The sequence below is a fragment of the Haliotis rubra genome, unplaced genomic scaffold (assembly GCF_003918875.1).
Source record: "Haliotis rubra isolate DU_JTF1 unplaced genomic scaffold, ASM391887v1 Scf212, whole genome shotgun sequence".
Taxonomy (NCBI): domain Eukaryota; kingdom Metazoa; phylum Mollusca; class Gastropoda; order Lepetellida; family Haliotidae; genus Haliotis; species Haliotis rubra.
Genome location: NW_025766137.1, coordinates 750,132 through 778,108, shown reverse-complemented (window position 1 = coordinate 778,108; position 27,977 = coordinate 750,132). Strand labels below are relative to the sequence as shown.

Below are 27,977 nucleotides of genomic sequence, written 5' to 3'. Positions count from 1 at the left end.
AAAGGCAGCAATAAAAGATTCACGCCTGATTTGCGTAGTAAGTGGAATCCTGATAGTTCTAAGATTCTTGTAATAAACTTCTCCACATCAGCTTGTGACATGCTTGATCTTAACTTTAACGATAAGATTTATGGATGAGACGCATTATTACGCCTCTAGGTAAAATCGACATCATTAAATCACTATTGATATCCAAGCTTAATTATCTTATCATGGGCGGATCCAGGAATATTGAAAGAGGGGGGTGGGGTGGGTTCGAACCCACTGAACCCCCCACTGCCTCCGCCAACGCAAAACAAAATCTTCAATGTGGTCTTAAGTCATTTTCAAAGGGGGATGTGTGTTTCGGACGATCCCCGATAATTACTTGGATCTTGAATCAGAAACATCTTTGCAGATATAGTGAGTCCAAATGGAAACAGTTATTTTTTCCTCAACAGTTGGGTTTTACGTCACATCGGCATTATTCCAGCCATATAGTGACGAGTTCAAGTCTGCATTCACACACATTTTAAGTACAAAGTCCAAATGTATGTTTTTTTTCCCAACAGTATTAGCCAGCAAAGTCAGTAATGCTTTCTGGTAGGATTGTTGGATATCTTATGGGTCTTTGTATGCATTATGTTCACCATCATGCTATATGTGAAGAATTCCGAGTAGACAGTCTTTTTCACAATAGCAACCTCATTGTTGGTAGACACTACTTCTAGAGTAGGAACAGTTCATTTTGTAAATGTATCCTTAACACTTTTCCATGGTTAGTTCATAAATTTGGAATGATCAGTGTTAACTCCAGTTGCGCTAAATATATGTTCATTGCAATCGTCTTGAGTGAACAGCTGCACTTGTTTGAACGACAGGAAAACCTTTTTTTATTTGGTTGTTTTGCTGTCTAACGCCACACTCAGTAATATTCCAGCTATATGGCGGCGGTCTGTAAATACTCGAGTCTGGACCAGACAATCCAGTGATCCAAAGTATAAGCATCGTCAACTACGTCAGCGAGCCTGACCATACGATCCCGTCAGTAGCCTCTTACGACAAGCATGAGTTACTGATGACTAGTTCTAACACACATGCACGCACACATACACCACATACACAGTATATTATTACATCAGCGGAAATAATAATATACATGAATCTGGTATTTGAGGCCGTTTCATTTTGGTTTGAACTTGTTAATAAGATAACATTCATTTGCCTTTCTCAAAGAGTTATTTTCAATCTGTTGACTGAAACACACACACACACACACACACACACACACACACACACACACGTACGTGTTTTCATGTAAGCCCGATAGGATGCAAAGCTTTATATTTAGATAGTATTGAAAAGTTTCTTTTGAGGAATGGTGGACCTTTTTGAAACCTTGATGGTTTACACCTTAAAGTCTGCAGAATGACTACAGAATGGAGTAACGTATAAGCTTTCGTTGAAGTGCGATTGTAAATACATTTGTACCTGCATGTTAGTTATGCTTCACATATAATCATGCCTGTAATAAAACATTCACATTCATGTCCATGAAAAAACAATCATCACTGAAATAGAAAAATATTTCAAATTTATGATATGAAGAATAACATGTTTACTGTACATGGTGACTTTATTCGTAATGCTTTGTCATCAACGAATATTGTAGTCAATATGATTGATAGATGGATTACCATTTTTTAAATTGTTCTGATTAACGTGTTTGTAGGTATTTTTGGCAAGAATTAGAAAATTATAATATTTTTTTTTAGCAAAAATCATGTGTAATCCCGGGCTTTTGTTATAATGGTAGCTACGCTCCTGGAAGTGAAACCACATCACAAAGTATTGTAAAACAAGTTCATGAACAAGGTGCGTTCCCTCCTTAGCAGCTTTAGCACACCCGAAAGGAAGGTGTAATTACAAACACAATATAGTGCGACAACGAACAGATCTTACACAGTTTGAATAATGATATAAGTTATGCAGTCATTAGCCTAATTCATAAGTGTTATTTACTCAAGAGAACATGTCGCAAATCTGCTGATTTTTTCCTAATCTGAGCAAACGTACGTGTCAGTAGAAGCGCATGAATACATAAACAAACCCCTGAGCTCCGAGCACGCTGGGTTTGAAAATTTGGTACTGTCTGTATGATTTGACACAGAGTAGCGTCTGACATCTTGAAAGCAGGATACCAGTTTTCGCCAAATCTTACCGGTAACTGAGTTAGTAGGCCTACGCACTTGTACGTTTGCAGTCATTGATAAATCGAAAAGCATGTGCTTGTAACTTGCACGTTGCGTCCTGTTCACCGGTTGATAATCATCGTGTGTTTTATGTTAACAGGGCGAGATTCGGGGCTAATGTTCAAGTTTTTCAAGAAGCAACCCCCGAAGGAGGGTGAAGGGAGAGAAAGATTAAAGAAAGAGCTCTTTGATTATAGGAAGGTATGCTAATCAATCTTATTGCATATGTGTTTGTGTTTGATTTGTCAAAGGCGTGCAGCCATGTTGGATTTTACGACAGATGACTCATTCAAAACATTCCGCGGTCTAGACGCTGACCCTTGTCCAGGTGACTGGCATCGTTATCATATATGTCCGCTAGTGTTTAGGCGATATTTCCTTAATGTGTGGGAAAAGCAGGACCTTCATTGACCTGCAAGTGTGACAACAGAATAAATGTGTATTTACTGTGACAGACCTAATTATGCTTTCACTTTTGTCATATGACATGTTAGTTTCTGCTAATAGCCCTAAACACTTCCGGTGTTATGAAAATAGGATTTGGAAAGCTGGTCTTTTAAAATCTAGTTGACTAGTCGACTGAGAGTTTTGAGGGGCAGGTGGTAAACACCAGACCCTCCAATCACCATACAATGTTTATTGCCCCTTGCGATGCTTTATTACCTGTTAGTGCATATTACCTATCAGTACTGCCTGTGCCTGGATTTGCTCCTCGCTACAATTTGTCCATTACCAATTAACTACAGGCTATCCTTGTTAATATCCACGTTTGCTGTATCCCATTTGTTGTTCACATGCACACATACGAACACATTAATGTGCTGTTCGTTAAAAGGCCATTTCACACGAAAGTACTCCTATTTGCCTTGTACCTTTTCTTCTTTGAATGGCATTTTAGAAGTTGGAAGTCAGGTAGAACAAGTACCCTGATAGCAATGTTCGTTGGGCCAACATTGGCCAACGTAGGCCCGATGATGGCCAATGTTGGTCCAACATTGGCCCAACGGACATTGCTATCTGGGTAATAGTATATATGGATGACAACTTCTTTTATTCTAGAGCACGATGTTTTGATACAGCTTCTTGTATCGTTTTCAAGTGAGAATGGTACAGGGAGAGAACAGGTGATATATATACAAGATTAATTAACAAGGCAAGGCGGAATAACAATGTGATGATAACAAATAAAGCGATAACAGGATTACAGGGATAGACATAGAGGCCAGTGGAAGCCAATGATAGACAGAGCATAGAAAGTATACACGATAAACAATGTGATGATAGTGAATAAAGGGTAGCAGAGGACAACAGGGATATACATAGAAGCCAGTGGAAGCCAGTAATGTTTATACAAGAGGCTAGGGTTGATTGATGAGCTCATCGTATGCAGTGTATCAAGTAGCCTTGATCTCTATTAATCAGTGGTCAGTATCGTTTGATGTTAATTCCTTCAGTTATCTTGTGTTTAGTAAAGTCTGATTGGTTTGTAGCGAGGATGGTGAAGTCAGTCCAGTTGATTTGGTGATTGGGATGAGTTGCTATGTGGTCTGATGTGGCTGATTTCTGGTCCGATTTGATGGTTGAGCTCTGATGTTCCTTGATTCTTGTGTTGACGGGCCTGGATGTTTCTCCTATGTATGAGTGTCCACAATTGCTACTATCCGAGACATCTTGGAGGAGTTTGAGTCTTCTTTGCGGTGCTATGTGTCGGGCCCGCATATACTGTTGACGAGTATGCTGCAGCTTTATCCAGTACCTGCCAGCCAAGTCAGATAAACAACGATGAGTAGCTCTCTGAATCCTTTCTATCCTCTCATTACGTAGAGGTTTACACATCATAGAGGTTTACCTATCCAGGGGCATGTGCGGGATCATCTTTAAAACCTCTAGAATGACCCCGGAGTGGCTGGAGTTCCACACAACTGGTTGGTATGCGGGCCACAGGATGTATACGTTCCACCCGGCATCGGTTAGGGCGGCCTACGGAATGATGCTCCCTTGGATCGTGTTCTCCATACATCTGAATCCTTGGGAGCGGGAACATTGATGGCTGCCATAAGAGTGTCCATAGGTATCTCCATATGTCCTGTACCCTTTGGGCATGATTACCCCGAGGGTATCCCTCTGTATATTTTGACAAACCATGTTCTGCCCCATCTTCTGGATACATCTCTCCAGGTCCAACAGGGGTGCTTGAAGTTGGAGGCCCAACAGGGTCACACCCATTTCGCTTGAGCATATGTGCTTCCTCCTCCTCCTCCTCTGGCTCTCTATCTGAGATGTCCCTGCATTTCAATGCTCTATCCTTCACACTGTCATCTTGGGCAGGCTGGGCATGACGGGACCTGGATATAGCTGTCCCTTGGGTGGATGTGGTTTCATGTGTATCAATCCACTGGGCTGAATTAAATGGGCTTGGTTGAGGGGCCATATATTTGGTTTGGTCTGTCTCCCTTCTTTGCCAATACCAAGGGTTAGAGCATGTCTCTGACATTCCCATCACCACCTTGGAGGACCTGAGGGGTCGATCTCCTCTGTATTGGGCTTTGTCCTAGAACTCTGCCATGACACTTCCGTACCATGTACCTCAGAGTGAGGGTTAGGCATCACTCATACATGCTAATACGGGTCAATTGTCAGGTCGGTGCTCAACTTATCCTTGTTTGCCAGTAGAGCCGTGTATCGTGGCCTAAGTGGCTGCGACGATATATCCGATACCAGTTTAATGAGGCAAAACGATAGATCATGAAAGTATTGGCAAGGAACCTGTGAGACAATTATCACGATTCAAATGGTGGCGATACAATATGCACCCCGATACTTTACAATTTCTAAAAACAGAACAGATTTGATAGATAAAATGGCTGAAACTTTAATTGTTATACAGCAAAATTTGTGTTACATTCACACACACTTTAAAAGCTGTTGATCTAATAGAATTTCAGCGTTAATGTTTAAAAAAGTACAGTCAAACATATTCAGTATACCTTGATCTAATTTACATAAATTTGAAACTGAAGTTTCCCTGGGAAGTTGTTTCTATACCAATGCTTTTACAAACAAATCAGTGTAATATATTTCAGAATTTAGAATCACTGAAAAAAAGGGGAAGTGTACACGAATAAATTACATTTATTCTTGTGTGAAACAAAATGGATTTTTTAAATTAATTAATATCAATGTTTGAAAATATTCACAAAAAATTTGTTCATGTAACAAATATAACAGATACAAATTAACAAATTCCTATAAGGTTCAATTTGTTTTTAAAATTCAGAAGAATTTCAAAGAAACTCCCTTCCTATTGCTAATGCAATACTTCTTACAACTTTAAAGGTCACATGCAACGAAACACAACTTTGCAGATTCTGATACCTTTCGGTATGGACTTACAGTAACAAATGATCAAAATGCAAATTCAACTTATAAAGTTGACAAAAAAACCAAATGAACCAGCCAACGAAAGCCTTCGTTACACTTGAGTGCACGCCCACCCGTTCTGACTGGGTTTGGTATCCCGACTGCTTCGTTTCGAGGGAAGTAAACCCAAGTACAAAATATTGCACTTTTGATTGGTGATTGTACACTTATAATTTTGTTTATTTGTTTTTTTCATAATCAGCAATGTATATTATGTGTCATGAATAAGTGATTAGTGTGTTTTAATTATGTTTGTTTGTTTCTTTGCGTGTGACCTTTAAGTAGTATTTAAGTAGTATAGGCACTTACCGTCTCTTGTGGCGATGCATTGATAGATCATGGACCCTTGCGATATAAATATCCAGATATATTGCCTAAATGTGTTTTGTGTCGATACACTCGTGCGTAGTTGACGATGCAAACGTCGATACTATAAATGAATCGTTATACCACTCTACGGCACCAGTCAGATAATTTATGATTTTGCTCATATCTTTTGATGATCAAGTTGATCTTTCAACATCACAAAATTTGTGTCATTTCAATATAAGGCCAGACCAATATTATTTCTATGTTTTAAGGATTTTTCCTCAGAAAAACTAAAGGCAGGAAGGAAAAAAAATAAAAATGAAAATCAACAGTCAAAGTAATATTCCTTTTAAATACTAAAAGTATTTTACTATTGGCAATTTATGAAGTGTATATGGGGCAAAAAACAATTTGAAAAAAAATTCTTGTAAGTTTATATTTTTGGCCAATAAAAACATTAGGATTTTATGTTTTGAGTGGGGAAAAATAATTAAAAAATTTCTTATTCTTTCAAAAATATGACACGCAGATCCGTAAAACAAGAAATAAAATTGGTCTGAGAAACAAATCACTCAGTGTTCATCACTTTCCATGTGTATTTCTAGTTGACTTGTTTAGAAACCCCTTGACCCAATAACAAAGTGATTTGGTTTACCATCTTCGCCGACTACACAAATTTTGCTATACTGTATAAGTTTTGACACCGCTCAGAATCAAACCACGAGTCGTATTTTCTTGGAGACTTTGTGGAATGCTTTGTGCACGTGTCTTTTTAATTGGATTGGGATAGATTACACTAGCCCTATTGGAGTAGGGTCTAAAAACTTATTGCAACATCTACATATAATATCCTCAGTTTCAGATTTGTTTGATCATTTTGAATGTTTTAAGTAACATCCTCAGGTGAATTTTCTCGGCAACTGGCTCAAAAAAGCTCGGTATAGTAGTCTTGTTTGACAGACATGGTTTTACAGGTGTCTTCTTCTAACCCAGAAACTGTTACACAAAACAAGATTTATTGTCATGTGCCCTGGCACTCAAAATGTCTATGCCCGTGCTTCACGGGGTGCAATAATAGGTTTTAAATCATTTGCGTTAATTGCTTTTTCCATTTAATGAATCATTGTGAGTAATGTTTATTTAATTTTAGATGTGCAGTCTTATTGCTCTGAAAATATTTCATCTGGGCCATTTCAATATGTACCATGCCATGGCACTCAAATCATGTGCTATTTCAATAATTGCTTTGGGATATTGTTCTAAAAACTGGCCAAAGTGTACCTGACTGTTGTAATTCACATCTTTGAAAGTGTTTTCCAAACTGGAGCCTTTTTGGAAATTGCAGCATTCACTGACAGCTGAAAACAGACATAATTCAAAACTTCAATTTGATGTAAGGTTCTGACAGTACTCAGCTGTGAAAATCTGTATTATTGTCATAACTGACCATACTGACACCTTAAGCCAATGGTGCATGGCCTTTAGCTCATTGCAGCAATGGTGGCCTCATTGAGGTGTAAAAGATGTATGCATTACATGAAAAGTTTGACCAAATTTACAACATGAACTTAGAGGAGTGTACACTCAATTGATTTTGAATGTGAATATGCACATCATTGTCTCACATGTGCGTAGATCAATGTTCACGTCAGTCAATGGAGTCTCTGGTCCAGATTGGATAATTTATAGGCTACTGTCATACAGCTGGAATATTGCAGGCAGTAAGGTAGCCTATTGGGTAAAGTGTCTGCTTGGCACGCTGAAGACCCAGGCTCAATTTGAAACATGGGTACACTGTGATTTCTAGTATATGCCTGATGTGATATTGTTGGAATGTTGCTGAAAGCAGCACAAAGTCATACAAACTCACTGGAATATTGGTGAGTGTAGTGTTAAACAGCAAACAAAACCAAATAGCAATCTTTTCCAAATACTGGATGTATATAGGACCAGAGGCAGATATTGTCTTCCTTTTTCGGGAGGGTCCAGCAAATACCAGCAGAGGGAACGAAGATGTGAAAATTCAATGAAAATATCTCTCCAGTAAGCCAAAAGGTATTAAATGATTGTCTTACAAATAAAGATGATCAGGTCTTACTTGTCTGTTTGAATTTAAAGATATTTTTACATAGGCTCCTAATTGTATCTGAGATCTATGTAGTAGATACATAAACATTTTAATCTTTGTGAAAATATCTGACAAGGGCATTTAATTCTGAATGCAAAAGGGAATTCTCCCTGATGACGAAAATCAAAACTGACAGGAGATCATGTCTTCAGCCAAAACAAAAACATTCTTCATTGATAGTTGCCCAGCAGAGTGTTAACATGATTAATCTGTAAGAATATGTTTTCTGTTTACAGGGCTGGAAGTTTGACTTTGACTGCAGTAAACATGAACATTGAATGTACATTGAACAAACTGTATGCAGGTTTAAAATTCTGGAGAGAATATCAGTTATTGTTTGACGTCCACTAACTCGTAGCTTTACTTGACATACAGAAACAATGGTGTGATAGCTCTTTATCCACTTTCGTATACAGTCAGATAAGATAGGAACGATGTCAAGTTGTCAGATTAGTCTTGTAGGACTTACTGTACTGAGCAGATATATTTTTTCCTTCAAATTTATGAGTCCAAAGGCCTTGGTGATTTTATGAGCCTTGTTTGTTTAACTGTTAAGTTTCATGCTTTTATCACAATGCACACAGTTATTTTTATAAAAACAGTTGAACTATATGACTGCTGTGGCAAAATGGAATAGAATCTGGTACATGTGTAGTTAGTTGTGTGTCTCGACACGTTTTTCATTATTTTATATTTTGACATTGATTTGCCATTACTGTTGTTTTGGCTGCCAGAAATAAGTAAATTTTGTACACATGTTTTCAGTAGTAGTTCTCAACATATTCCTTGTTCCATTTGTATGCAGTATATTTTGGCTTTGTTTGACCATGCTCCTCTGCTTAACTCAATTGCCTCACTCATTGAAATTGATGGCAAATCATGCACCGAAAATTCCTCAATGGAAGAACAGGAGTTACATGGTTTGGAAAGGATTTTGTTACAGTTAATTCCTCTTAAACACGATCAATGTGTGATGTGTTCATTGTTCAGGTTTCTTTAATAACTGTGATGTTTAATGGGTTTTTAAATACTTTTCAGTGTGTGGATCATGGATTTCCAAGCAAACCCAGTGCCCTGGCATATGACCCAAAGCTTAATTTGTTGGCAATTGGAACCAAGTCCGGGGCAGTGAAGATGTATCCTTGAGTTCTATGAAATGAGTGCAGCAACAATAGTTGATGTAGTGACGCTGATAGTGATGCGTGATGGGAAAGATTGAAAACATCTTGATACCAGGTTTGTGTATGAATTAGAATGTGAAAGAGGTCTATCATCTGGCTGATTGTGTGCTCATTTAGCTGAAGTTGGAGAGATTTCTTTGGTCAACCATACTTTATTGGATATTGAATAATGCTCTTTCCAAGCAACCTACATATGCATTTTGTGAAAATATTGAAATAATATAATCGTTCATAATTTTGTGCAAAACTTAATCAGCTAATTGAAGTCTTCAATTGTCTTGGTTCTAAAGATTTGGCTATTTATAGCTGAATTATAAATTAAAACTCACTTTCCCTGATATATTGGGAACTATAAAAGATGACAAATTAATGGGACACTAATTGTATATTATCTGACAGGTGTTACTTGTCACATGGGCTGGTCTGAGAGCACCGATCACAGCAGTGTTTTTGCAGATTGTGGGATGGACTGTAAGATAAGAGTTTAACTTCACTGTGCAGAATAGGGTTTTGTCCAGCAAGTAAATAATCTTGCAGAGTGCAGTATGATGCCTGTTCTAACACATTCCCAGGGGTACATGCTGTAAACTTGTTGAAAGTAAAATTCCTTAATTTCTTCTTAGATATGGTGCTCCAGGTGTGGAATTTGGTGGATTACATGAAAATGATGTTTCAGTTGTTCAGATGTTCTTTCTGCAGGAGCAGGTAAGAATACATTGACTGAACCGCCAACATACACACATCTCTTTTTGATCAGTTATCAGAAATTGACAGCACCTATGTAGGGCTAGATTCGATCAGCAGTGGCATTCCACAGGTCTAAAAACAATTGCAACATCTACTTATCATTTCCTCGACAGTAAGCAGGCATTTTCTCCAAAATCATCGGCAATCATACTCACTTGTCGGCCACAGATGACCTTGACATTTAAGTGACCTGAATACACTTGCAATGCTGCAAGAGATTTTCAAATGCACATTTATACTTTATAATAAAAGTGAAGTGCTCGTTATCTTCAATCACCTGGCACACCAGCATCCAGAATCCCAGGGAGCGGAAGACTGGTTGTGTGATTTCATCTAGTGACCCATCATCTTAAACAAATATTTGGAATCATTTGATTTGATTTAAACATATTTTATTCACAAATGTGGAAGGGATTGGGGACAAGTTATCCAACTTAAAATACCCACTCCCTAATATTTACATACATACAATTTCAATTATATACATCTTAGGAAAGAATACAGAGAAGAGATAGGAAAGTAAAAGAGAGAAGAGAGGAAGGGACACGACTTATGTGATCACTCAAAACGTTTTGATTGATGAATAAAAGTTTGCACACATTTGAAACTGCATTCATTCTGTTGAATAGTCAGGTCAGGACTTCCAAGTAACATCAGTGACAATGTGATTGGAGAATCACGTTTTACAATATTTTTAATATTTAACATTAATATCTTTTTGAATGTTGTACAGTCTACATTCTAATAGGAAGTGATGTACATTTTCACAAGCATTGCCACAGTAACAAGAAGCAGAATGTTTCATGTTGAAACGATACAGATAATAATTTAACTGACTAATCATATATCTCAACTTTGTGTGAATAATATTAAATTTTCTAATACCAAACGAGTAATATGATGGAGCTACAGGTTGCTCGCACTTTAAATACGACTTGAAACTTTGTAATGAAGGTCGATTTCTTTCGGTTTCAGAAATATTATTCCATATTCTTACAGTTGATGGAAAAAAGGAATCATACGAAAGTTTTAACCTTGCAGAAGGAAGGATAATATTGTTAGCATTCCTAAGGTTATAGTTAGATCTGGATCCCACACTATCTGGAGTAATATCTTTTAAGTATACAGGAGCTATATTATTTTGAATTTTATAAAATAGACAAAGTTTTCTTCTTTTCCTTCGTTCATCCAGTCTTTCCCACCCTGTCTCATAATATAGAATTTCCTGTGAGGTATATCTAGGAAGACCCGTAACTATTCTGGCAGCTTCTAACTGAAGTTTCTCTAAGTTTTCCTTCTGTTGTACGGTACAACCATCCCATAATTCACAAGCATATTCAAAGTGTGGTCTGATAAATATGTTATAAATATTGTTGATTGTATTTCTGTTCTGTAAATATTTCAATTTTTGCATTGATGATATCATTTTGGAGCACGGCTTGATAATTTGATTAGTGTGACAAGACCATTTGCCGTTTGCTTCAAATGTTATTCCAAGATGTTTATGATTGTTTACCAAATTAATTTGCTTTCCATCAAAAAATAATTTCAATTCTTCAGTTTCATCATTCATTGAAAACAACACTGCTTCTGTTTTTTTCAGGATTATATGAGACCAACCAGTTTTTTCTCCAGCTATGTAATATGTCTATATTGGCATTAAGAGAAGTTTAGATTTCTTTAGTACTTTTCGCTGATTTTCCAAGCGAAGTGTCATCAGCAAAATGTCTTGTTACACAATCTAATTAATCAGCAATGGGGGACGCCAGCTGTTAAATACCTGGGCTTGGTTATAGCTCCATTTACAAAGACGTGTTGACTGCAGTCACTTATGTAACTCGAAATCCCTCTAATACCGTACTTCTCTAAGTACAAGCCCTTTGTGCCACACATGATCAAAAGCTTTGCATACATCGCAAAATATCATACAATATTTTTCTTTGCTGTCTAGAGATGTACAAATATGATGGTGAAGTTCAATTAATTGATGGACAGTTGAATGACCTGCTTTAAACCCCGATTGGTACTTATATAAAAGTTTGTTAACATGGAAATAGTTATACAAGTGTTTATATACAACTCTTTCAAATAGTTTTCCTATGCAACTTATAAGAGAAATAGGTCTATAATTGGAAACAATAGAGTGATCACCTTTCTTAAACAGTGGCATGACGTGCATTTTTCCACATATTTGGATACACACTATGTTTTAATGATAAATTGAACAGTAAACACAGGGGCTCAGATACAGAATCAACGGTGTTCTTTAATAATTTATGACTTATTCTATCCAGCCCTGAAGCTTTGTTTAGCTGCAGACATTTTATAACATCAGATATTTCCTTCTTAGAAATTACTATTTTTTTCTAACTGCATGTTGGTCCTTGAGGGAAAATGTGGTAATGGTACATCTTTATCATTCAATCGAGATATTGATTCGAAGTATGTATTAAGTTTTTCAGCTTTTTCTAAATCAGAAAACAGCGTTGGGAATTCATCATCAATATTCTGCTTGAGAGGAGGAATATGCGTAGTAGAGCCCGAGCTTTTAACAATATAACGTAATAATTTCCAATATGAAGATTTATTTTCAGCATATAATTCCAAAAGTAGTCCATTAATATTAGAATAAAAGTTTCTTTCGCATAACATTTCATGTTGTTTACTCTATTTCTCTGATGTTTATAAGCTTTTTTATTGCCCTCCTTTTTAGTTGTTTTCGCCTTTCTCCGTAATCGGTCTCTTTTTCGGGATTCTCTCCTCAAATTAGAGTTATACCATGGTTTGTCATTTGGACGAATAGTTACTATTTTTGAAGGAATACATGATTTCACATGTTGAGTAAATTTGTTATAAAATAGTGAACAAGCATCATTAACATCTGAACATCCATCATATAAATCTTTCCATTCTGTATTTTCTATAAGATAATTGAGAATTTCATAATCACCCTTATTGTAACTCCAGATTTCTCTCTTATAAGCTATGTTATTACATAACTGTGTACTTATGTTTACATATGTTCCTCTGTGATCACTTATATTGCTATCAAACTCAACAACACCACTGTCAACAACATCAATGTCTTCTCTGACAATTTCATGGATCAAGCAAAGTACTGGTTGTTTTGGTAACTCTAGTGGGTTCAAATATAACATTTCTTAAATGTTTCATAACCAAGAGTTCATTTACATTAAGTTTTCTAGCGGATAAGAGATTTTCATTTATATCACCAACAATGACAACCTTAGACGACATGTCAAGAGTGCTTTCAACACTATTATCTAAGCAAGCCGAAAAGTCCAATGAATTATACTCTGGACGGTATACATTACATAACAGCGAATTTTGCGGTAAGTATATCTGAATCCAAATTGTTTCATCATAGATGTTTTCAAGTTCTGAAATTCTCTTAAAAGATAGGCTTTTATTAACATAAACTAGTAAACCACCTCCAAACATTTTCTGTCTTTGCGTACTGGCTTGTGAAAATTTTCCCAGATTAGCGTTTCAGTTTTAATACTGTTGTCTAAGTGTGATTCCATAAAACAAACAACATTATGATCTGACAAGAATTCACTCAAATAAGAAAGCTTGTTACGTACACTTCTAGTATTTAGATGGAAAATAGACAATGAATGGTCACAGACAGAGTTGTCATGGGTCAGTGGCCCTGCGTTGGGTTGCACGTCCCTAGCAGTCAGTAATAACAATAGTAACACAAAGATTATTACCAGCTTGTGACTTGAGACAACAAACACTAAAAACAGTGTGCATGATTTCCATTCGTTACAGAAAATCTCAAAACATTAACCTTAATTCCCGTACAAAGAGAGTTACATTATTACATGAAGGACGCTCTTAAATCCTACCTGTATTCTAAAGTTTACACACTTAAATACCCCAATCACCACACGGTGTTGCACTATATCATTACCCATGTAAAAACTGGGAGTATAGTATATACTCCGACAATATTAGATAAAGATATGACATTATGAGATTAAATAGACAATATATTATTTGTTCATGTCGGGAACAAATGTTGAATGTGAATGTTATCACAACATATGTAGGGAAAATAGAACGAATATAGATAAGTAAACTTTCACAGATAGTTGATAGTACTTGAAGAATGGAGCTGATAGAGTAAGAACAAAGAGATTTGTACAGTATGATAGAGATAGAGATAGGGGAAACTAAACATCAAGGGATTCATAACAACACAAAGAACTATCAAATAGCCAGTGACACATAGAACAAGGAACATAAGACATTAAATCATCATTGTGGACATCAATAGTTTCGTACATACATATTTACATTGTGTCTACTTACAGGATACATCCAATTGAGTGGATAACACACTTAGTACAGTCACATATTATCCAGGTGATCCATTTATGTTCTATTTATATTCGGCTTCACATGAGTGGCTCCCCGGCTGTTCTAGAATGTAAATTCGACCATCGCGTGTCCATGTCGCCTCAATTTTTCATCTTTTCATCAAGTCTCTTGTGCACTTGAAAAGTTTGCTCCTGTGTTGCGTGAGATCTTCATTTACACTGCTGGATGTTTTTTTCTCAGTTTTGACCTGTTGATAGCGACTTGTCGTTTATCCCAGAAGGAAACAAAACTTCACGATAATATCTCGTCGTTTCTCCGAATGTCTCCTGTCGAATCATTTGATCCTCATCTATTTCAACTTCAAGTTGAATAACAGAATTTATACAAACATTCAATGATACAGATTTATGTTCAGGGAAAGTATTTTGGCTTGACCTAAACATTTGATTATAAGAATGTTTATATTTCAGGAAAGGACCATTCAACTTTGAATCCACAGTTTTAATGTGCAATCTACAAATATATGTGATAACTTGATAGTAAATACATCGGTAAAAGTTCCCCTAAAACTGCAAAATATTTGGTAAATATTGTTGTTTTGTAAGGGACAGCTTATTTATTTTAAGGGTTTAGTGGTTAAAGCAGGTGCGATAGTTCTAAGGACTCAAGGTTTGGCTGCCAAAGAACACCAATCCATATAACAACTGCTCAAATAAAAAAATAGATAACCTCATTTGTTCATTGGTGTAAAAATACAAAATGTAGAAAAGTTCAAATCTGTTAGTAATATTTTTTATAATTACTATTACATGATTATTATCCCCCGCCGCACGTTGAGCAAGAAGCGGGGGATATAGTATTAGGCTCGAATTGGTATATCTTAAGAACCATTGACTGGATTCTTTTCATATTTGGTACCTAGGTTCATCACAGTAAAAGAAAGGTCCCAGTCAGGTTTGGTGACCTTGACCTTGATTTCAAGGTCATAAGGGGACTTTAACATTTTACCCTTGTCAGCGAGATATCTCAAGAACCGTTCACTGGATTTTCTTCATATTCAACACCAAGCTTTATCTAGGGAAGGCGCAGAGCCCAGTCTATTTTGGTGACCTTCACTTAATTTTCAAGGTCACGGCGACACTTTGAAGATTTCAGCATGTTAACCTGCATGTTATGCTTGTCAGCGAGATACCTCAAGAACCGTTCACTGGATTTTCTTCATATTCGACATCTAGCTTTATCTAGGGAAGGCGCAGAGCCCAGTTGATTTTGGTGACCTTCACTTAATTTTCAAGGTCACGGCGACACGTTGAAGACTTCAGCATGTTAACCTGCATGTAAAGATTCACTGATTGTCAGCGAGATATGTCAAGAACACTTCACTGGATTCTTCATAGACTTTCAAGACTTCCTTGAATGTTTTTCAATAAGCAATTTCTTTATTACTATTTTTGCATACTTCATACACTAAGACGTTCATGTCAAGGTCAAAGTGAGTCTTGAAAATATTTGTGCGTTTGAACAACTACAGAGCAAGATATCAAGAGAGGTTGACTGGTCATGTTTTGGTAGACATTTAACCTCATCTTAAATTATGACCTTCACTTTCATTACTTTTTATCCCCCGCAACGCGTTTTGCAGGGGGTATTAAAATGGACTCCGTCCGTCCGTGCGTCTGTCCGTCCGTGCACATTTGTCGTTTCCGGAGCAGAACTCTAAACCGTTCAGTATTTCTTCACCAAACTTGGCACATAGATAGATCTGGTGGTGTACTGGTTCCTTTTTGGTAGTTTTGGAATTCTGAATAAAATATCTTTGGCATTTACATGGCAACAAGTTTGACTAAAACAGATATTAGTGGTAGTGCACTTTTCCGGACCAGAACTCTAAATGACAATGCTGGTTATTATTACAGAACCGTAACCTAAATTCGTGGATAACCTTGATTCGTGGATTGCGGAAATTATTATGCTAGCTCGAAAATTAAGTCTCGACTGACGTCACGAAGCGGTACTTTTGATGTACATACAATGCCACGCCTCGCTGACAAAAAAGTTCCGAATCTCTGCATTACATGCAAGTACACTAAATGTAATTGTCCAGCATTGAGATAAATAGCCCCAGATCACTGATACCATTACCAAATTGTATTTTTACAAAATGTCAAGTAAAAAAAAGATAGCGTTAGCTCCAACCTTCTCGCTTCTCGTCTGCTTTCCTTGGTGTCAATACATTCTGCAGTGGGATATCATACACAGTGGTATAAAGTAACTGACTTCGTAATCGACACAACAAGGTGACGTCACATTTTGTGGGCACATGAATGGGTGATGATTGCAAATGACTTCCATAAACAAATGTTTCATTCACGAGTGGAATATTAGGCATTTTCAATTTGCTCAATCAATGAATAAAATAATCAGTGCGTATACAAAATGAAATCGTGCATTTAAAATTCCCCCACACTTCCCTTATGTACATGAATCAAGGTTATGCGAGTGTACATGATATTTATATAGCGCACATATCCACGTGACTAGTACATGCTCAAGGCGCTGGTATTTCCCTCGATCACTGGATGTCAATCTCAACCCATTCACAGCTGGGTGGACTGGGACTCATAGTCACAGCACTTTGTCCAAGTTCACTGCACGTTGCTGTACCCGCAACTAGGTGTTTGCACGTATTCATGTGGCCACCATCTGGTCATATACCAACAGATTCGTGAATTCTTTTAAGCTCACAGGGTTGTGTACTGTACACTAGGGGTTGTGACAACACTGAAAGAGTCTGCACTCCAAGGTTTTAAGTTACGAATTTATTAGGGGTGGGTATTGCAGAGAATTTTCATATTGCGATATATTGCGATGCAAAAGCATGTATTGCGATTTGTATTGCAATATATTGCATGTAGTATTTTTGAACCAAAACTACTTATAATCGAGTTACTTCTTGATTTATAGAGCAAAAACACAACAAAATCACTAGGCTTGATTAAGCTTTAATAACAACTTTTAATCATGATAAAATTAAAATGTGAATAATATTTGGCACAAATGAAACAAGGACGTATCCGAACATTTCCGAGTGTTACGAAGTTTTCCGAATGCAAGTCAAAATTCCGGTTTTCGATCAGCATATCACAATACGTATCGTTTTCATGTCTGAACCGGTAAATACCGGTAAACCGGTTATATTGCGCAGCCCTATAATTTATACTATGAAATGTGATGCCATGTTACCATGCTCATGTCAAGTCAAAGCAATCGCATTTCACCAATAATTATTTCATTGTGAAATTGGTACGAGGGTAAACGAAGCAAACCGGAAGTGAAATTGAAAAATAGTTTTCGGTAGTTTTCATGTATGTGTGATAGAAATTCAGTCGGCAATTTATTGGAAGTTAGCTGTATCTTGTTGACATAATCTCATTTCAAGGTGGATGTGTGTAATGGGAGCAGACATGAAAGCGCACAAAATGCCGTTCTCAAATAAGTTGTGACTAGGCGGGGCAAAAAACATGGATTAGTCCATAATGCTACGAGGACATTCGTCATCATGAAAACATCAGTGAACATAAAAAAATTAGATTTAAATAGAGATTATTACACGAGCAAGTGTGTCATATGACTTATACAAAACGAGTGTGAAATTTTGTATTGCAAGAGCGAGGACAATACACAATTTTTTAAATCTTATTCTATCTCACGGTATGCACCTCTCTTCTTCTACGACCATGTGTGGAAACGTGCTGTAGGCTAAGTTGAATCAAATCTTACTGGCCTCTGACCCGCCCTGACCTCTGACATCAGCACCTGTCAATCATCTCCGTAAGCATGCAGCTCGCTCAGATGATCATGTGACTACCTGTGCCTGTCATTCTCTTTCTTGTCACTACTTCGTGTGGACGTGTGCTTGTCTCTAAGAAAGTTTGATTGTGTTTCTACAATGGGAAAATCAAATCGCAATAGTGCTAAAAAGCGCAAACATTGCGATAAATACAACAGCACTTCTCGGCGGCAGACCCACATGCTTTATGTGTTGACTGTTTAGGACGTTGTGAGTAGTCCCAAAGTTGCACTTTTTTGTGCAGACCTCACTGATGATGCTTTTCTGAATATCGCCGTGTAGCTTGTAGACGCGTGTCAGACAGGGATCGTCGTCAACCATCTGAGGGTCCTTCTGCGTCTAAACGTTCTAAGACAGAACGTCGTAAGAAAACTGCAGTCCGACGTTCGAAGTCCCCGTCGCCTGCTGAAGATTTCCTAGGGGAGGCGTCAGATTCTTACCTCAGTCAACTTTTCCGTCCGCATGCGTCTACCCCCAATACTTTAGAAGACTCTTAACCACCTAGGGTTGTCGTGTTGTCTACGTCTTCTCTTCAAACCCGTCCCTCTTCGGTGATACCTATTCCTCAGTGCACTTCTGTTCCTGAGGTGGGGGTTTCTCGTGCGGCGCTTGGTGTGATTACTAGCATTACATCTCAAGTGACGCTTCCTTGTAGTGCGGCGCTTTCCACTTCGGTGGTTGATTCTACGCCTGTTTCCCATTCGGGGCTTGTGTCGAATGTGTCAATTGCTTTGGGTGCAGTGGATGGTTTCGGTCTGGCGCTCTCTCATCCTCCGGTGGGTTTGACAGGTGAAAATTCATTGGTATAATTCAACTGAGTATAAGTTGTGCAGTTTATTCAACGGTCAAAGCGATGGAAGCGTTTGTCAGAAGGAAACCTAGCCGAGCTGGGTCGCCATTTTGTTTCGATTTACTGACACACCTTACTTATATCTTATATATATAGGTCATGCTTATAAATATATCAGAGTCGGGCGCCTATACTGTGACTGTGGCGAGGCCTATGTAGGCGAAACCTCCCGGCCCATAAATATCCGAATCAAAGAACACTTATCATCTACCACTAAATCTGATAGAAAATCGGCATTATCAGACCACATCATCAACTGCCCCAATCACAACATAATTTGGGACAATGTGGACATATTATCCAAAAACCACCAGGACTTCACCAAAAGGAAACTTGCAGAAGCAGTTCAAATCCGGAGACACAAGCCCTCAATCAACAGAGACCAGGGATATCTCATCCCTTCTGCATACAATGATCTCATAAAAACAACAGATTAGAGCACCTCAGCCATCATTGTTAATTAATCTCATCAGCATGTATATTTTGTTTTTTACATCAACCACCATTGGCTTCCTATTGTCACTACATTATTGCCACCGTGCCTTGTTGTTATTGTTAATCCCCCTCATTCAGTCCTACATGTTGTTATTACTTAATCCCTGTTCATGTATATAAGCCTGTTCTGTGCTGTAGTACTTCACTCTTGCTTGACAACGGTATAAGAATCCATACCGAAACGTCGCATCATATATAATAAAGAAGTTGTTATCCATAAATATTCTTACTTTCTTATGCTCTTGGCGTCGGCTCATGCGTTGACCCTCAGGGGTCAACTACAACTTCGTCCCTTGCAGTTCTTTCTAGCGCCTTACATCAGAGTGGGAGATCCCGTTGCCTTGATCACTCTACCTCTGGAGCTCCATCACCATCTCCTGTGGTGGATGGAAGAATTGAATATTTGCGACTGAGTTTGTTTAGGGCCGTTTGTTCCGTCTCACCACCTGTATGTGGACGCGTCTCAACACGGGTGGGGAGCTCATCTTCTCAATCAACAAGTGGCAGGGCTGTGGTCTCTCGTCGATCGCGCCTGTCACATCAACGTTCTGGAGTTCAGGGCGGTGATTCTTGCAATCAGTCACTGGTAGGATGTCCTACGAGCAACTTCCCTCATGATCCGATCGGACAACGCAGCTGTGGTTTGGCATATCAACAGGATGGGGTCCACGGGGTCTACTCAACTGCTGCAGTGGACACAACAGTTCTTCGCTCAACATCTTAGTCCGGGCCAACCACATTCCGGGGGTGAAGAGTGTCATCGCAGATTCTCTGTCCCGGCCGAGTCGTCCCTCTCCAACGGAATGGAGATTACATCCTCAGGTGTTCCAGCCCCTTTGTCTTCTGTTGACTCCCGACAGTAGATCTCTTCACCACCCGATTCAACCATCAGCTGCCTCGGTTTGTGTCAACGATTCCGGACCCTATGGCTTGGGACCTCGATGCTCTAGCCATTCCGTGGGAGGACCTGAACGCTTACGCGTTTCCGCCAGTGGCCCTTCTTCCTCGCATATTAGTGAAACTGCGCGCAACTCAGAGGATGACTCTGCTTTTGGTCGCACCCTATTGGCCGGCCAGAAGTTGGTTCGTAAACCTTCACGACCTAGCCGAACCAGATCCCGTACCACTTCCCGTTCGACCCGATCTCCTGATACATCCGCACTCTGACCAGCTACTTTGGTCCCCGTTGACGCTCCATCTGCACGCTTGGTGCATCTACATCTGTCGTTAACGGTGAAGGGCTATTCTAAACGGGTGGCTACTGCCATTTCTACAGCGCATCGTACTTCTACGAGGTCACTCTACGACGACAAATGGAAGAATTTTGAAGCGTATTGCAGGAAGAAGGGCGTCTCATTCCCCACTACGGCCTCCCTGCAGATGGTGGCAGAGTACCTTCAACATCTATGAACCTCCAGAAAACTCAAAGGTTCTACACTATCTACCTACCTGGCTGCTCTTAACCCATTGAACACCGTAGGCCAGAAAACCGGCCAAGACGTCACGAGTCCCCAGACACCGTAGGCTGGTAAACCGGCCAGGCAGTAGTCGCATCAAAATGATATAATTTTAGGAACCTAACTAACGTATGATTCATATATCTGTCAATTTTCACAATGTCTGAAAACACTTATTTCATTTCAAATGACCATATATTATCGACAGAATTAGAAGTATAAACTATTTTTCCCAATGTTATTGAAAAATACAGTTCTCGGACACATGCTTCGGCAACGGGTCCACGTCAAAGTTGTCAAAGAGCAAAGTAACGATGTTTCGAGATAATAATTAAACAAATTGAATAAACGGAAGAATAAAATCAACAACAGTACTCAACAGTTGTCAACTCACTACATTACAACTCACTATTTCCATCTTTTTTGTGCGATCGTGTAATGTAATTCAAGTGACATCTCAGCTTTCATAGCCTCGAACTTAGTGTTCAGACACAATGTTTAACCCATTCAACACCGCAGGCCGAACTGAGGTATTTTCCCTTGTGTTATGTTACCGAGCAGAAAGCCACTGATATCAGGAAATAAGCGACCATACATATTATTTAAGAAATCTTTTTATAATAATTTTCTGATGACGTAAAAATGAAAATATAAAAGAAAAAGGCACGGGCATGTTATGACATGTCACAAATGGAAAAAAATCGCCATAGTTTTTGCTTCTTTCGTGGTTTATCTGGACGTTATAAATGTAAACTTGCATTTTCATTAAAAAATAAATTTATTTAAGTTGTAGTTGTATTATTTGAATTATATTATAAAAATAAACTTCATATTTATCAACAGTGGGATTAGATATTTTAAATGGTGTATGGGATGTAGTAGCAATAACTTTTAACAAGCTTATAATTTCCTTCATAAACATAGGCTTCATCTATGACCTTAGAGTCTCTGGGAACCGGTGTCATGGTAGTAAATGCCTCTGGTTGACTGGTGTTGAAAGAGTTAACTAGAGTCTGAAAGAATGCCTGAGCCAAATAATCCATCGACACCCTTGCTGTGTGAGGGCTGTAAGCATCGCTGAGGGCTGTAAACGTCAAAATTGGCCCCGCTTATGACTGTTGGAAGGTGATTCCAGCAGCCCGAAGACGATACCTAATCGTGTCGCTGGACACTGCTCCCATTGACCAATAAAAGTAAGGCTGCTGTTACTGTTGCTGCTTGAATTCGGTTCCTTAGATGAGTGACCCGGATGAACCGATCTTGCGCATGAGTTGTCACTCGTGGCCGTGGGGTACGGGAACGATCAGCAGCAGCCCAGGTTTGCTGATGACATTGACAAGCTATGTAATGGTGGTAAGATGACAGCCCCATTGTCTAGCTACAGCGGTTGCAGAGCTACCTCCTTGCAACTTTATATTCCCTCTGCTCAGTCGTTAGTCTAGGCATCGTTTGTGTGGCGTCAGTACTTAACTGTTTTTGACACAAACCTTTATTAAGGATACTGCAGAGTGAAATACATGCTTTCCATCCAGAATCATTGATGCACGTGCTAAAATCATGGTTTTGTTGCACTGTTGGTGTGTTTGTCCGAATGTTTCGTCTGGACGTCAAATTGCATGACATCTCATCTGGGATCATTACGTCACTTTACCATGAATGTTGATAGTACAAAGCCCCATTCACAATGCTTAACTCAGTCTGTACAGAAACAATTATTTTCAGAAGAAGAAAATTTAGTCAATGTTCATGATGATGTTGATGATGATTGTGATCTACACATTGTTGTAGATAAATAATGACTATCTGTCAATCATAAATAGACTTCAAAATGTAAAGTGTTTCATGTAATGCAATGTGTGAATAAACACTAAAAGCTTGAGGAACAGACGGTAGTGTTACATCCCTGTTCAAGTGGCGATTTATGGCTATTTTAATCTCATAAGTGGATTCATTACATTGGTTTTTATTATCCCCCACCGCGAGTTTAGCGCGAAGCGGGGAATATAGTATTAGGCTCCGTCCATCCGTACGGACGTACGAATTGGAATAACTTAAGAACCGTTCACTACATTCTTTTCATATTTGGTACCTGGGTTCATCACACTATAAGAAAGGTCCAAGTCAGGTTTGGTGACCTTGACCTTCATTTCAGGGTCACAAGGGTACTTTCATGTTTTACCTGCATGTGAAGCTATCTCAAGAACCGTTCACTGGATTTTCTTCATATTCAATACAAAGCTTTATCCAGGGAAGGCGCAGGGCCCAGTCAATATTTTGGTGACCTTCACTTAATTTTCAAGGTCACACCGACACTTTGAAGATTTCAGCATGTTAACCTACATGTTAAGATTGTCAGCAAGATATCTGAAGAATGGTTCACTGGATTTTCTTCATAGACTTTCAAGACTTCTCTTATATTTTTTTTGATAAGCAATTTCTTTATTACTGTTTTTGCATATTTCATACACCATGATATTCATGGCAAGGTCAAAGTGGGTCTTGAGAAAATATTTGTGTGCTTGAACAACTACAGAGCAAGATATCAAGAGATGTTGACTGGTCATGTTTTTGTTGACATTTAACTTCATCTTAAACTATGACCTTCACTTTCATTACTTTTTAAGTTTAGTTTGATAATTTGCGGCGGGAGATTATGTACCCTTAGTGACAATGCTTGTTTTTTATGCTCTGTGGATCTTTCTGTGCGCATGGTGAAGGATCTCCTTTTTGTTACTGTTTTGGACTCAAGTTTGTGTTTATATTGTTTCTGAATCTAATGTAAATGTTCATTTGTTGTTATCCCGACTTAATTTCTAGGACCGTGATGCATGATGTGTTTGTTTGTTTTTTCTGTCCTGAATCTCCTTCTGGTATTTGGGGTGGTGGGGTAGCCTAGTGGTTAAAGCTTTCGCTCGTCATGCCAAGGATCCGGGTTCAATTCCCCACATAGGTACAATGTATGAAGCCCATTTCTGGTGTTTTCTCTCTCTCTCTCTCTCTCCCCTTCCCAACCCGACCCCCAGACCACACACACACACACACACACACACACACACACACACACACACACACACACACACACACACACACACCCGCGCGGTGATATTGCTGGAATATTGCTAAAAGCGGCGTAGAACTAAACTCACTCACTCTTCTGGTATTTCAGGGTCGTGTGGTCAGTGTGTGCAGTGACAATTCACTTCATTTGTGGGAAGTCAACCTACACAATGGAAAGTCTGTGCTGGATGAGGTCAAAGAATACGTGCTTCCAGAAAGCAAGTGAGTTATGTGAAATTGAAGGTCTTTTACCTTTAGGCTGCTCAATTGATTTGAAGAATGTCATCAAGAGAAGTTAATTAAGACAAGAAGTCTCTCCTCCCTAATTGATTTTTTTTATTAAATATGTTTTTAATTCCTAAGTTTTGATGCTTTTTGTTATTATGTTTATGCCTCCCTTAATACTGCAAAATTGCTGATGCGGCTGAAAGCAACATTTACGCACTCACTTACTTTCCCTTAATATTGTCCCACAGGAACCAGTTTTTCCAGATTATTGCTAAAAAGCATGGATATTACTAGATGGATCTGACCCATGAAATTCTGGGTTAGAATTGATCTCCAGTAACCCATGCTTGTCGTTAAGAGGCGATTAATGGGATCCGTTGGTCAGGCTTGCTGACTTGGTTGACACATCTCATCGTATCCCAATTGTGTAGATCGATGCTCATGTTGTTGATCTCTAGATTGTCTTGTCCAGACTTGATTATTTACAGGCTGCCTCCATATAGCTGGAATATTGCTGAGGGCGGCGTAAAACTAAACTCACTCATTTCCTGCCCATACAAAAGTTTCATTGGCACTGATGGTTTTTACAACCTCTGCCATATAGCTGGAATATTGTTGGGTTTGGCATTTAACAACAATCAACCTATCAGAATTTGCAATCATTGCAGATCATTACATCTTTGGATGTCCATTTGACTGTCAGCATTAGTATGCCAATGTAACATGGGTTTAATGAGGCATAGTGATGTCTTTCATTAACTGTGTGGCACCAGTGACATATTGCAAGGGACAGACACCATGATGTGTATATTACTGAATATGAATCAATATTATGCCCAAACTGAATTATTTACTTGTCATATCTGTACTGTTTTGGCTATGAAACTACCAGGCAAATACCTTTTATGTGTAGAAAGTGCAAGACAAATAGGTATATTGGCGTGTAAACTTGCCCTTTAACCAAGGACAGAAATCTGCTAAAGCAGTGATTTCTGAAGATTTCTGGTGCAATTCTTAGTTTAGGATATTGTAACTTACGTCTTTGTTATTTGGTGTATTGCAGACAGACAAAGGTATCTACTAGCTGTCTGTCTCTGGATGGCGACCAGGTTCTTTTGGGAACAGAAGGTGGCAGCATATATATGCTGGACATTGCTTCCTTCTCTCTTCTCGACCAGTTTATACATCAGGATGTAGTCATGCAAAAGTATGTACTCGTTTGTTGAAGTATATTTCAGCGTAATTTAGTTTACATTACAGTGTGTCAGTGTGCTCTGATGACTTACTTCAGATGAACAGTGATTTCAAGGTGAGGTTTGTGATTGTAAATCCTGAAGAAAGAAGGTAAGAGGCTGTATTTTCCAGCAATTACAATCACAAACATAAGCGGAGGTGAGAGATATTGCTTTATTAACACAGAAAATGCAATCATGTCAAAATCAATAGGAAATTGTCAGATATGGAGCAAAAGCTATTACTTGATCACTTGTGTGAATATGCTATCTCTATTACATCAATGCCTAATTCTCATTATAGTTGGTAGTTGCTATAACTAACAACTCTAAAAATTCCAAGCCAGACAGCCGGATTGGTAACTTTAAAAAATTACCAGTCTGGTTACAAACTTGCCTGTCCGGTTTACAACAATAAAAAAGCAAAATACAGTCGAGCACCATTGTGTTAAACTCTGTTAACTCGATATCTCGGTTGTCTCGATATAACATCTCGGTCCCGGCAAAATCCGTTATAATTTATCATTATTCAAGCTCTTTTAACTCAGAACGGTTGTCTCGATATTTCGGATATCTGAATATAATTTCATGGTCCCAACAAGCAAAATTACTCTTAACTCGATATTTGCAAAGAAATTCGATATTCACCTACCTTTCATGGGCAAGTATCCCTCTGAACTGAGGTTGTTTCCACACGTTTACACACAGTGCGGCATGTAAAAAATTACCAGTCCGGATACAAACTTGCCTGTCCGGTTTTCAACAATAAACAAACAAACAAAATCAGTAACAAAGTCAGGTTACTGTTTGTACGCATTGCAATGAACGACATGGCACTAACAGGCAATGCTCAGAGTTTAGGTGAATTGAATTACATGTGTTATGATTGGTTATCGTAACATGAACTGTCCAGTCGTAAGTAGTTTAACATAATCAACATAATACCGTAAACACCTCAAACTGATGAAAGGAGAACCTGCCTGATATTATGAAATATTTACTGTTAGGGGTAAAAATATCTACCAGACCACCGGACAGGCTACTTTTAATACTAGTATTTGACCGTCCGAGATGAAAATAGACTTTACGGCATGTATTGTAACGTTAAAGCTAAGGTACATGGCCTGGAGTACAGACTAGAAATCTGTTGCATTTTCTGCCTCACAATCATGATCAGAGAAATATCTAACAGACCACCGGACAGGCTACTTTTGAAGTTTGACCGTCTAAGATGAAATTAGACTGTTCCGGACGGTCAGGCAGGTGGGAATTTTAAACGCTGCTAACATTATCTTCAGAGAATAAGTAGATATGTATTGCTATTGTTCTGAAATGCAGCAGCAGATCTTTATTTTGTGGTGATTGTATACACAAACTGCCAGAAGTCCATCTTCCCACAAACTGCTGGTATATGTCCCTCGGGTATATTTAACCTTCAGCCTGCTGAATTAATTGCAGCATAAGGCATTGTAGAGAGGGTGGATGATTTCAAACAGTCGGTGCATTAGTGGTGGTCCGATTAATTGAAATAATTGAAGATTGGTCGCAGTGACTAAACGACCAAGCAATCGATCATGTTTTCTCATAATCGAACACAAACAATTCTGGAACACTTGTTTTCATTTCACAAGGTTGGTTTAGTCTGTTACATTTCATAAGCACTACATGCTCGTTCCAAGTCATGATTGAATTTATCTTAAAGACTCCAAGAAATTTATGTTCCTAACATACTAGTCATCCTTTAAAGATGTGAAAATTTGCCCCAAAACCCCCCAAAGAACTACATGGTTTTTTCCTAATTTTTTTGTGCATTAACAAATTTCATAAATGACACTAACCAATTATTTTCGATGATTGATCGGTTGCAATGAAGCAATCATCAATTATGATATTTTAACCAATTCCCAACACTACGGTGCATCATTAAATAAGGGACAACTGAAGAAATATTTGGCACAAAAATAAATACTAGATAGAAAAATGAACATTATTATCAAAAAATTCCTCATATTGTCAAACATACAGAGTTAAGGGCCAAAGCAAGCATGAATAATGTTTGCTATGCATTGTCAGCACCAGATACAGGGTAGGGCAGGCAGATTGGAAAATAATCATGACATTTTTGAAAATTTGATTTTGTTAATATTATTTATTAGTCTTTATGCATGTGCATGATCATTGCTGTAGAAGTGACATGACCTTGAAGATGTTCAATCCCATTTTATCTTGCCTCACCTTCCCCATTTTGCATGGAGACTTGTGTTGAGTATATAGGTCTCTCATGTATAATATCTGGTTATTCAGAAAGTACTGTATATCAATGAAAGTGTTAAAAAATAATTGTACAAAAACTAAAGTTTGTCTGTTTATTGATTGAAACTCTAAGTTACACAATACTTACAGGAACCCATGAAATAATTTTAATGCACTATTTACAATTTACAC

The 27,977-nt window shown here is 38.3% G+C and overlaps 1 protein-coding gene across 1 annotated transcript in view; it reads left to right on the top strand.

Annotated features, from left to right (window-relative positions):
* Positions 1-2,084: 2,084 nt before the first annotated feature.
* Positions 2,085-27,977, top strand: part of LOC124276730 (lethal(2) giant larvae protein homolog 1-like) — a 154,143-nt gene continuing 128,250 nt past the window's right edge. Inside the window, 6 exon segments of the mRNA XM_046712371.1 lie at positions 2,085-2,202; positions 2,332-2,432; positions 9,127-9,224; positions 9,893-9,974; positions 24,182-24,294; positions 25,364-25,507. Of these exon segments, the coding sequence (XP_046568327.1) occupies positions 2,349-2,432; positions 9,127-9,224; positions 9,893-9,974; positions 24,182-24,294; positions 25,364-25,507 (521 nt within the window). The 5' untranslated portion in view covers positions 2,085-2,202; positions 2,332-2,348.